Source organism: Impatiens glandulifera, chromosome 4, assembly GCF_907164915.1.
Source record: "Impatiens glandulifera chromosome 4, dImpGla2.1, whole genome shotgun sequence".
Taxonomy (NCBI): domain Eukaryota; kingdom Viridiplantae; phylum Streptophyta; class Magnoliopsida; order Ericales; family Balsaminaceae; genus Impatiens; species Impatiens glandulifera.
The window spans coordinates 61,288,098-61,300,178 of NC_061865.1; the positions used below are offsets into that span (position 1 = coordinate 61,288,098).

Sequence of the window (12,081 nt, forward strand, 5' to 3'; positions counted from 1 at the left end):
ATTTTTATGTAATTACCGAGTAAAATTTAATTAGAAAATGCATTTATTTAATCGTCAAAAAAATACTACGTTACTATTTATTTAACCCCGAGAAAATATTTCTGGATCCGCCACTAGTCAAAACATAAAACTAAAAGTTTATGTGTACAATATTTAATTTATGAATATAGAAGTTAAAAGTTGTATAATAAATTTATTACTATTCCACTTCCAACTTGATTTTGGATGAAGAAAATAGTTTCCAAAAGAGGGCTGAACTGAAAATGGCATCAGAATATGGGATGTTCCGTGAAATGAATGCTTAGCTCGATTGATTGTTTGTTTGTTCGAACAACAAATTGAAGTTTGTCGTGAGTGAATCAGACAGACTTGAGACGACATACATACATACATACATACATACAATCTGCGAACTTGAAGCTCGGTTATGAATCTCTATGGAATCGACCCTTCTGCATACGATTTCTCCTTCTCCGATCGGATTCTTATCAGATCCCTTACCGGAGCTTCTCCATGTTCAGAACCTTTCAACACCAATGATTACGGTGATGATGGCTTGCCGCTCGCCTCGCAAAAAAACCCAGTTGTCCTTCCCCTCAATCGCCACGACGGAACTTCACCTCTTCCTTTCGGCATGGACTGGAGCCCGCCTCCTCGCAATTGGGTAATCTGTCTCTCTTCATTTATTTCTTTTTTCTAATTAGGGTTCATAAAAAGACTCACTATTTTTGTTATATGTTTATCCATGATCATCTATATCACCTTACTGTTTTATCAACACATTAGTTGTAATTTGTGGCCTTCCTTTTGGTTTTAATATTTTAATACCCAGAACTGTTGAATGAATTTGCTAACTATCAAGACATGAATTTACATAAATTGTCTTGAAAGATGAAACATTTTGATGCTAACTATGCCATGTTCTTATCAAAGAGTGTGCACACATAATTAATTGTTAATTCGACTTTGTTCAGCATTATGATTCTGGCATCTCTTTTGGTTTTGACATTTTAATCCATTCTCCTTAGGAAGGACGAGATACTGTCTGGCCGATTGATGATACTACAGGATGGAGTTACTGCGTGACAGTGCCTTCTTGGATTATCCTACCAGTAGAAAATGGATCAGATCCTGTTGTGGTACAATCTTATTTCATTCTTTGATTATCGTTTTTTAGTAATTTTCTGTATAAATGATCAATAAACATGAATTGTTATGTGATCCATGGTCATCATTTTATGCTTTTAGACTTCGGAAATCAAATTTACAATTACTTTTGCATAAAAACAGGCTTTCCCCCCTCCATGCAATAGAAAAATGGAGTATAGATCAGTATTGATATCTTAGCATCCCGTGAAAAATGTCAAATATTTTAAAATAGTCAGAACTTTGGTTTTGGAAACTTATCTATGCAGTTTAAGTTATTCTAAAACTTACAGTGATCATTTCTTCACACTTTCAAAAGTGTGTTAAGTTGGGCATCTCTATACAATGGAATCTTCTGTATCTTAACCTCTTAAGCTGCAGTTCTACAGGGTAGAGATTGGTGTACGGTCGTCTGAAGGGGTCACAACGACACGTGGAGTATTGCATAGATTTAGTGATTTCTTGAAGTTATTCTCTGAAGTATGTTTCTTTTGTATCCTCCAACATCCAAATTTTTGCATCTTATTTCAAATATTATTTGCTTGGTCCTCTAAATGTATTTCCTTCACTAAAAATGTTCAAACTCTCATTTATCTTACATTGTTTCAGCTCAAGAGCTCATTTCCCAAGAAAACGTTGCCTACAACTCCTGCCAAGACGCTGCTGAGAAACAAAAGTAGGGTTGTTTTGGAAGAGGTATGTGGACTTAAGCTCTTTTATCTGGGAAGTTACATAACATGAAATTTCTGTTGTGCAATTTTTATCATGATATTTTGTACCAATAGTTGGTAGATCTTGCACTTATTAGTTCTGAACTTCTTGTTATATATTTATTAGGTTTTATGTGAATTCGAGATTGGGTGTCGAATGAATTTTTATTTATATGAAAAAGGTGATAAAAAAAATAAATTAAATGTATTTGTTTGAATTTATGGATCTAAATCAACACGTTATGCTTTAGGTGTATCTCGTGTTACCACTACTTATAATGTGTGAAGATTCATCCTTATCTGGAATGAAATTGTTTCTATGTTTTCTTATGCAAATAATATATACTGCAAATGGTCATTTTAGCGTAGGTGTTCTTTAGAGGATTGGATGCAGAAACTCCTAATGGATATTGATTTGTCAAGAAGTGCTCCTGTGGCCATCTTTCTTGAGCTAGAAGCTGCTGCCATATGCTGTAGGTGTTCTATTTTTTAATTTATTTTTGTCTTAATGAATGACATACTATATTTTATTTTATTCTTTGGAACTCATTTTTAGACCCTTAATCAAATCGGGAAATAAAATTCTTACTAGAGAATACTAATGACTGTTATATTGTATTTCAGCCTTTTATGATTCAAATGAGAATACTCCAGATGCTGGCGATATTGTGTCACCCCATCAATTCCAATCCACATCAAATATTTCTTTAATTTCCAGTAATTTGTCAACAACATCAGGGTTTGGTGATGAGTCAGCCTATTACGAGGCATCTGATCTTGGAACGCCAAGGAATGAAAATGCTAACCATTCTGAACTTGTGATTGATAGTGCACCACCTGATGAAAGAAATGCTAATAAAAGCAACACCATTCATGATGATGTTATGTATGAACCTCAAAAGCATTTGCAGAATGAAGTTATGGAAAAATCAGTTGGCGATAATTCTCATGACAATCTTCAAAATACTGAAATTCCAACAGCTAAGGATCTTACAAAAAAGGTACTGTTTAATGTGTTAAAAAATAAATAAAAATGTCAATTGTAAAATTTACATTAAACGTATTTGTGTAAATCAAAAGTACAAAGATAACCCAATCAGATTGTTTTTATCGCATTATAGTTGTTTGCCTTAAGTTACGAGACTATTAATTGCAGGTTAAGGATTTGGAAGAGGAACTAGAAGCTGTTAAGAAGATTAGCAAAGAAAGTCTTGAGCAAGCTATTATAGCTGAACAGGAAAGATATGCTCAAGTGCAATGGGAGGTTGAGGATCTTCGGAGCAAGTACGCGGAGATGGAGTTGAACCTAAAATACGAAAGGGTATAAATGTCTGTGCTTGGATCATATAATTCTTCTGAATTCTTATTTATTATCTGAAAGGCTGACTGGAACTATCTGATAGGATGAGAAGATTCGGATTGAATTGGCCAAGTCATCGATCAGTGAAGAGAATGTATTATTGCTGCAACAGCTGGATGCTACCAGGAAGCAAATCGAGAGCTTGCAAAAAGATAATGAAGAGTTGTTAGAACTGAAATCGAAAGCAGATAAAACAGAGGTATAAATTGTGATTCTTGATAATGAAAATCTTTCTTATACGATGGTAATAAATATCTTTATTGACAATGGCAGGTTGAGAAAACAGGTTAACTTTGTTGTTATTAGCTACTACACTTTAAGTTTCAACTATCGATCGATCCTGAGAAGAATGAAGTTGAATAATCCGACGCCCTTTAGGAGAACACTGTTCTAAAATAGTTGTGAATTCTTGCTTGCATCAGGTTTTATACTATTACTTATTCTGTTTTAAATTAATAAATAAACAGTTTCCTTGTCTGCTATAAGAAAATAATGTCCATCTTACTTACACAATGAGCATGTCATAATCCCATGGCACAACTGGCTAGTCTTTCCAAAAAAAAAGTCTCTTCCAATTTGTAAAGCTGATATTAATTTTGATGAAATATGATATTTGAAAAACAAATACTGAAAACACTCCCATATCCACCTTCTTGTCATCGCTGAAATTGTTAGTTGCAGAACACAATTCCTTCAAAGAGAAAACCTTCCATTGTTTCATCTCCCTTTCCCTTCTTCTTCTTCACTGTAAGTCTCCTGAATTATCATCAAAAGTTTGCAGCGAATCAGAATTTTATGATCTTCCATCATTATGTTACAAATATTGCACCGAACCGATGATCATATCCATCTAAGCAGCAGAACCTTGTGCAAACAATTGCTGTTTCTCTCGTCTTGTTGGAAAATGGTGGGATTCTCTCCCAGTATTACCAATTCCATCATTTGAAGACCTCTTAGAAAGAAGGCGTCTAGAGGGAGTAGAGAATTTGGTAGATTGATAAAGTCAATTCTTGCCTCCAAAATTAAGTTATTTATCTATATTTGTTTTAACCATTGCTACTATTGTCCATATTTTGGTGCAATTATCCATACTATAGGAATCAGTTTTAATGGAATAATCTGCTAACCCAATAATTAAACATATGTGATGATCCATGTTTTAACACTTATGTGATTATTCATGTTTTAACAGACTGCCTGTCAAAGATAGCGAAAACAAAAAAGTCACAGATTTATTAATGAGATCGGAATACAGATTACAACATAATAGTTTAAGTTATGATACGAGTGGCAAAGTAGGCTTGAACAATAGTCATTGCAAGAACAGTTGTAGCAGCCGCAAAAACAAAAAATGACCATGGATTGTTGAAATAAGTAACAAGCAGTTTAGCGATTAATGTCTTGAGCTTGTTGTTGTAATGCTCTTCAATCCTCCACCTCACCAAATAATACTTGGTCAGATCGTTCCCCTCCCAGTTCATCTTCTTGAACACACATCCGCAATCTGCTCGTCGGACATTCCTCGAGTGTTGATTATCCTTTTACATCTCAGCTCCTTCACGTCCTCCGGGCCAACAATAATCGATCTTAGGAACAACATATATGATATTATCTCAGGTTTCAAGTGGTCATGCTGACTTTGCTCAAAAGCAATCGTGTTGGACACTATTATGTCGAAGTTCGAATCGAAGTAGATTGGCGGTATTTGGAGCTTGGCGAAGAAAAAGTAGGACTTGAAATAGATTCCGTCCAAGAAACGGGTCTTACTTGGACTGAAATGGATACCTCTGGATTTCAGCTCTTTGACTGAACCATAAGGGAGCATATAATTCTCTATCATTGAAGACGGTACTAGGGTCTTCTGATCTTTCGTCAGCTGAAAAGTCAAGTTACGGTAGTGTAATTCTTGGGATGAATTGGTTGTGGTCTGCCCTGTTGTTGTTGCTGTACTTGATCATCATTTGAGTTTACACGGTATTTGTTAGCTTTATTGAGCATAAGATTAGGCATGTGATCCACCTTCTCGCTGATGAATCTAATGACTTGTCGATCATCGTCATCAACTGATATCAATCGGATGATCATCAACTGATATCAATCGGCCGGTGACGAGCTTAAGAAGGCGGAAGGGAAATTGATTCTCGAGCAATAACAAGTCTTCTTGTAACACCAAAAGAGAGGTGATGAAGATGGGAGGTAGTTTAAACTGCAGGTTGTGGAAATGTGGCTCTATTACTAAGGCTATAACGAGGCAAGAATCTAAGAGCATCATTTCGGCAAATTCTAAATCATTTATGAATTCCATAATAGTGTATTTATAATCAAGATGATCATAGCAGCTCCTCAACTCATCAACAATCTGAGAGATCTTATAGTAGATATAGTTGAGATCTGTTTGGGAACAAAAGGCTAACTATTAGCGGCTTGAATTTCTCCATCTTCTTCAACTCTTGTTTTCCGTGATGGTAGGACCAATGGAGACAATCTTAGGATCGAAATTGTTGCTTCTTAGGAAAGGATAAACTCTACCTATGGCGGACGAACCAGTTGTTTCACATTCTTGTTTCTCAAGGAGTCTGTCAATTCGATTCAAAATTGAAATTACATGCTCATTTGAGTAGTGACTTTCAATCCCATTTGAGTTTCTTACCATTCTCTATATTTTGGTGGAAGTTCTCGTACTAATTATAATTTTTTTGGAGCTTGATAATTATATAACCAGTAAATATATCTAATCAATTAATCAAACGAGCTTGATGGAGTCAAACTCAAGACCTTATTAAATATTCTAATACATAAAATATTTATGATATATTTGGAGTTTTGTATTTGAATTTGACAAGACCTTATTAAATATTCTAATACATAAAATATTTATGATATATTTGGAGTTTTGTATTTGAATTTGATGATTCGTGGATACTTAAATTTCCTCGAAGAACAAGAGTGAGTTAATTAAGTTTTTTTTTTTTGTTTTTCTTTTCCTTGCTAACACCTCTATATATGTGGTAAATTTAATTTAAATTAATTTTATTATATCAACGTTATTCAATAGTATAAGTATATATAGAAAGAGTATTAAACAAAAGAAAATTATATTTTTAAAATTATATTTTTTATTGTATAATTTTAATATAAGGAAATAAGATGAACACAAAAATAATTAGATATTTTGATATGATAATACACCTAGAAAAATATTGTGACAATATTTTGGAAACTATTGAAGAGTTTTAGACAAGATATTAGTGTTGATTGTTGATTTAATTGAAACTTATTTAAGTACACCTGAACACTTTAGAAAACCAAGTATTTGTATTTTTTCTGAGTTATATTTATTTGTGAAAAAACATTTTAATACTCCTTTATAGTATTTTGTGTTTTGAAAGTTGATATAGGTTTGGTTTGGCATAACCACTATAAATCATGTGTGTTTTTTAGTTACTTTTTTTTATTTCCGTAATTGTTTGGTACTTTTGTTCTTGAATTAAAGTATATAAATCTTCTAGTATCTCAACAAATGGTATCAAAACTAATTGTTCGAGAGGATAAAAACTTAAGAGCTTTGAGGATTTTTGGAAGATTCTTGACAAGTTCTAAAGAGGTTTTCAAAAGTTGTCAAAGTTGTAATTTTGGTGGGTATGAATAACTGTCAAGATTGAGATTATTATTCAAATCACAAAAGTTCTGGATAAAAAATTCGATTTAATTAAACAAAATATCGCATCGAACAAAATATAACCTCAATTCAAAATATAAAAGGTGAAAAAATGTACATTCAATACTAAAAAAAAAACATTAGAAAAGTCAAAAATAAATGTCTTTCTAATCTTTTTAAAATTTGTTTCTAGAGATTGAAAAGAGAAAAAACAATTATTTTTTTATTTTTTTTTTGAATAAACTATATATATATATATATTTATTGATACAAATATTATATACTAATGTTTTTCAAGTTTTTTTTTTTAAAAAACTCATTAATAACTATATTTGATATATAAAATGAATATATGATAGGATTTGTTAAATAAGTTTATAATTGTTCTAGTAGACTTGTCAAATGAATATATGATATGTTTAGTAATGTTATTTTCTTTCACATAGATATGTTTCCATTTAGATAATTAGGTTATGACTTAGAAAACATTATTTGGGTAAAGAACAAAATATTTGTATAGTAAATTATAACTTTCACATGTGCTTGTAAAAAAAACTTAATATATTGTACCAAATAGCATGATGAGTGAATATATTGTAGATTTAGTGTATAAAACAAACTTATAAGAGTTGTAAGTCACAAACATAATTTTATTATACATGTTTATTGGCCTATAGGGAGATTTGTGGCAATCTCGTTTAGACTTGCCCATACTAATTTTTAAACCCTGAAATTTATTTAAATAATAGAAAAAGATGTTTAATGTTTTTTTAGGCAAACTCATCACCCAATTTAAATCAAGTACATCTTCTTGATCAAACACTTCAACATGTATTATGTCCCAAACACTTCAACCATTCTAAAAAGAGAAAGAAATTGATTTTACAAAGTGTATAATACAAACAAAACAAAAGAAAACATAAGTATTATTATCCAATTTTGCTAAAGCTGAAAGATGAAGAAATAGGTGTTAAAATAAGAAACTACTTATCTCCAGCACCACCAAACATTCCCATCATGTCTTTGGCAGATCCCATTTGTTTCATCAAGCTTTGTAAACCACCCATGCCACCAATCTGTTTGAGCATCTGAGGAGGAAGAATTTTGCCCATGTGTTGAGCATTCATGTTTCTCGAAAGAGCACTCATGTCTCCTTTATTTGGTATCTTAAGTCCTTTCATTTTACTCCATATTTTAGCCAGTCTCTTGTACTCCTCCATCATGTCCATAACTTCCTTCAAATGCCTACCTGCTCCTCTAGCTATCCTCATCATTCTTGATTCGTTCATTATCTTCGGGTTTGAGCTATCCAACTCTATACCAAATTACAAACCCCAACAATAATTAATCAAATGGACTTCTTTTTAATGAACCGCTATTATGCTTTTGGAAGAAAATTCAAAACTAAGTATATTACTACTACTTGCCTTCATTGGTCATCGAGTCCATCATTGTCATGTAACGTTTTATCTTTGTTTGACTTTCTTTTTCATGTCCTTTTGGCATCAACTCCGCGCTAAATCCTGGAAGCATTGAGAATACCTGCATAAATTCCCCCCAAAAGAGTTATATAGAGAGTAACTTCTTTGTACAATGGTTCATGTAGAATGGTTTTAAATTTTAAGTGGTTATTTGCATTAAGTTTATTTTAAAATCACTAGTTAATTATTTTGGTTGAGCTTAAATTAGCTAAAAAAACAAGTTAGAAAATCATACTTAATTCAGCAAATTATGAATGCCTTTGCTCGATAATATAATAAGAGCGTACAAAAAGACAATTTTAACCCATATAAAAGACAATCTAACCCATATAGTAAGTGTAAAATCGTCTTTTAAATACTTTACCGACATTAGTTCCACATTTTATCACATCAACTTATATATTAAGTACTTAACACATTCTCTTATTCATCATTTATTTTTCAGTCACTAAAAAAATTTCTCACCTAAAATTTAGTGTTAAACATTCCAACACTTCATATTTATTATGTAATAGGCCTAAGTATTCTGTTGCTGCAACCCTAAAAGAAAAAAAGGAAAAATCTGACAAACCTGACCAATAGGACCCATTTTGACTATGTTTTGGAATTGCTCATACATAATTCTCAAGGTAAAGTTCCCTTCTGAAAGCTTTTGCAGAAGCTCCGGCTGTTGATCCATTGGTACAACTTCCTGAATTTTGTCCATAAACCCAGACCAGTCACCCATGCCTAATCAAATTTACAGAGTTCAATCCCACTTTAGGAAATGATGATCGATCGCAGAACTTGTAAGATGAAGACTTCTTTATAAAGGATAATCACATACCTAAGAGGCGGCTGACGAATGGTTTGACATCAAAAACTTCAAATTCATCCATATGTTCACCTGTTCCAATGAATATAACAGGGCTTTTTGTTGCTGCAACTCTGCACGGAAAGTACTTTAAATTTTCAAAACAAGATCATCTTCTTCAATAACAAGACAGCCAAGAACAAAGCCCAATCGTAGATGATTTTCTTTCAAAATGAAAGGAATAAGAACCAAATGCAACCGTCAGTATCGAAAACTTACGCACTAAGTGCACCACCTCCCTTGGCATGACCATCCATCTTAGTGATAATTACAGCTCCAACTGCAACACTCTGTTTGAATGCTTGTGCTTGATCAAATGCAGCTTGACCAATACTACTATCCATGACAAATATAACAAGATCTGGTTTCTGTGAAGGGAAAAAGTATCAGTAAGGAAATCACCAAAGAGTTGAAGAAAACAGTGAAGTTTCAATCCAATTAATAAATACCGTTGCTACAGCAACTTGGCGCATTTCTTCAAAAAGAGAAGCTTCTTGTTTATGTCTTCCACTTGTATCAACAATAATGAGGTCACAGTTTTCTTTCTTGAATCTATCAACACCTTCTACAGCAATTTTGACAGGATCTGACTCAGTGTAGCTGCCAAGGGAACCGGTTATTAGAATGTTCGTTAATGAAAGTAAAATAGAAAGAAACCAAATCCTTTGTCTTTTAATATCTCTACTTTAATCTGAGAATTTGTCCTTTAAAGACTTTGTGCAAGGTTAAAAATAAAGTCTCATGTGACATGTGAACTATTTTCAAAACATTCATCTGGATTGAGTGGCCCAGTAAAATACTCTTTTTGGAGAATCTAGTGTCAATGCATTCATATAATCATGCTACCTTAGTTACATCACAGTTCTCATAATAAGTTCTTCCTTTTGAATTAAGATTTTTGACCAAATTTTATCACTTTCCAAAATCACCAGCAGATGCAATCACACTTATCAACTCCTACAATAAAATAAACAATAGATCTTTCTGAAATTTGACAAGTTGTACCTTCCATAAAAAGGAATTTTAGCTTTTGTTGCATTTTGCTTCAATTGATCAAATGCACCAGCCCTAAATGTATCTGCACATACCAAAGCTGGTTTCCAACCCTTCTTCTGATGGTAATATGCATATTTTGTACAGGTGGTGGTTTTCCCAGATCCTGGAATAAGTCACAAAACATATAAGATGAATAGAATATAATTGTCTGCAGTCATTTCTTCACTGCTGCTGGATAAAAACTTAAAAATGCGAATATACATACATATATTGTGCATACTTAGAACAATTGTAGGATGAAACAAGTTTAATATGATATCATTGTAGGATCTGAAATACCTTGCAAACCAACAAACATGATAATACTAGGTTTTCCTTTCTTTAGAGTGAAAGCCGGCTTCCCAGGATCCAACATTGTACACAGCTCATTAAACACAGCCTACAAAATTCATAAAGAGATAAGATATACTCAGATTTAACTGAGAATTGATCTTCACCTGTATAGGAATCTACTGCTACCTACAAACAGTATCAAATCCTTCAACAATAAGGTCAATTTCATTTTTCATTAGCCCACTGCACACACATTCTCCTCTCCTGATGGAGCATCATCCAAAGGCATCAAAACAGTATTAATTTTCCATGGAAAATGTACAATCTAATTAGGATCGTATAAACAGGATCCAATCCAATCCAATCCAATCCAATTACAAGAAGTTGAGAGTTTCCTATCAAATCAGATAATAAAATGATTCGAATTGCAAGGGAGGGATTCACTCACCTGCTGTATAATTCTTCTTTTGTTATGACCGGCAGCCAGATCATCGAGGTTAACGATCTTCTTAATGTTGTTCCGCATATCACAGACGAGCTTGAATTGCACATCGGACTGGAGAAGAGCACGACTTATCTCGTTTAAGCAATCGTTAAGGACTTTCTCATCGATGATTGTTGCATTGCTCATCTGCTGAAGAGCACGGGAGATGCTCCCTCCCAACTGTGCTAACACCATCTTGAATCGATAGGTTGATTATCCTGTCCTGTTGAGATTCACAACTGAAAGCCTCGGTGAATAAATCTGATGAGCACTTCTTAGACTTATCAAGTGCTGCAATTAGGGTTTGTAAAGAGCCGACGGCGACGGCGGAGATGTTGCCGCCGGAAAAAAATGAGGTGGAGACGGCTGCGGAAGAAAACCAATTATCGTAAAATGTGCCTATAAGAATATGAAAGCCAATATATATATATAAGGTCTTGTTTGATCTCACATTATTTTATTGTCAATCCTTTTTTTTATTAATAATATAATTTACAAAGTGAATATTCTGCTCAAGATTAATAATTTAATATCACTGTTTTTTTTATAATATTTTAATTTATATATTTTAATTATATTAAAATCAATATAATCAACAAATTTGACTCAATTTGAATAACGATAGGTACGCGAAATTGCGATAAAAGAATATTCATTTTAATCGCACTTCCATTAATCAATTTCTCTCTTATAATTAATTTATCTATTTTATTAATTAATTTATATTTCTTCTTTATGAATAATTACAATTTTATTTTTTCTCCTTTTTTTCTTTCCTCTTCTCTCTGATTTATTGATTTATTTTCTTAAATTCTAAATTTTATTAATATTTATTATTTTTCTTATTTAATTTCTATTTTTTTTATAAACTTATATCAAAATTAATATTCTTCAATATTCAGTATTTTTATTCTCATTAAACCCTAGAATTTATTATTATTTTTTATTATTTTTCTTGAACGTTAATAATTTTTTATTTTTATTTTAAGTCTTATTAATATTTGTATTTTTACTAAACATAAGTTAGAAAAAAAAAATAAAAACAAAAAAACACCTCCTC

The 12,081-nt window shown here is 32.4% G+C and overlaps 2 protein-coding genes across 2 annotated transcripts; one reads left to right on the forward strand and one right to left on the reverse strand.

The window, feature by feature from the left end:
* Nucleotides 1-330: 330 nt before the first annotated feature.
* Nucleotides 331-3,737, forward strand: LOC124934142 (PX domain-containing protein EREL1-like). The gene is made up of 9 exons (XM_047474622.1): nt 331-664; nt 1,029-1,139; nt 1,528-1,626; nt 1,756-1,842; nt 2,221-2,329; nt 2,481-2,857; nt 3,013-3,177; nt 3,260-3,415; nt 3,490-3,737. The coding sequence occupies exons 1-9, from the start codon at nt 428-430 to the stop codon at nt 3,505-3,507; spliced, it is 1,359 nt and encodes a 452-aa protein (XP_047330578.1). The 5' UTR covers nt 331-427; the 3' UTR covers nt 3,508-3,737.
* A 3,924-nt stretch (nt 3,738-7,661) lies between these two features.
* Nucleotides 7,662-11,405, reverse strand: LOC124936103 (signal recognition particle 54 kDa protein 2-like). The gene is made up of 9 exons (XM_047476563.1): nt 10,986-11,405; nt 10,544-10,643; nt 10,214-10,367; nt 9,658-9,808; nt 9,428-9,576; nt 9,182-9,282; nt 8,927-9,084; nt 8,302-8,416; nt 7,662-8,189 (listed from the first exon to the last, which is right to left on the reverse strand). The coding sequence occupies exons 1-9, from the start codon at nt 11,214-11,216 to the stop codon at nt 7,858-7,860; spliced, it is 1,491 nt and encodes a 496-aa protein (XP_047332519.1). The 5' UTR covers nt 11,217-11,405; the 3' UTR covers nt 7,662-7,857.
* Nucleotides 11,406-12,081: the final 676 nt, after the last annotated feature.

Excerpts from the sequence above, each read along its gene's own strand:
- LOC124936103 (XM_047476563.1), bottom strand. The coding sequence starts at position 11,216 with ATGGTGTTAGCACAGTTGGGAGGGAGCATCTCCCGTGCTCTTCAGCAG. Across the intron at positions 9,577-9,657 it reads GCCAAGTTGCTGTAGCAACG|AAACCAGATCTTGTTATATT; the intron begins GTATTTATTAAT and ends TTCCCTTCACAG. Across the intron at positions 8,417-8,926 it reads AAATGGGTCCTATTGGTCAG|GTATTCTCAATGCTTCCAGG; the intron begins GTTTGTCAGATT and ends GAATTTATGCAG.
- LOC124934142 (XM_047474622.1), top strand. The coding sequence starts at position 428 with ATGAATCTCTATGGAATCGACCCTTCTGCATACGATTTCTCCTTCTCC. Across the intron at positions 2,330-2,480 it reads AGAAGCTGCTGCCATATGCT|CCTTTTATGATTCAAATGAG; the intron begins GTAGGTGTTCTA and ends ATTGTATTTCAG. Across the intron at positions 2,858-3,012 it reads CTAAGGATCTTACAAAAAAG|GTTAAGGATTTGGAAGAGGA; the intron begins GTACTGTTTAAT and ends TATTAATTGCAG.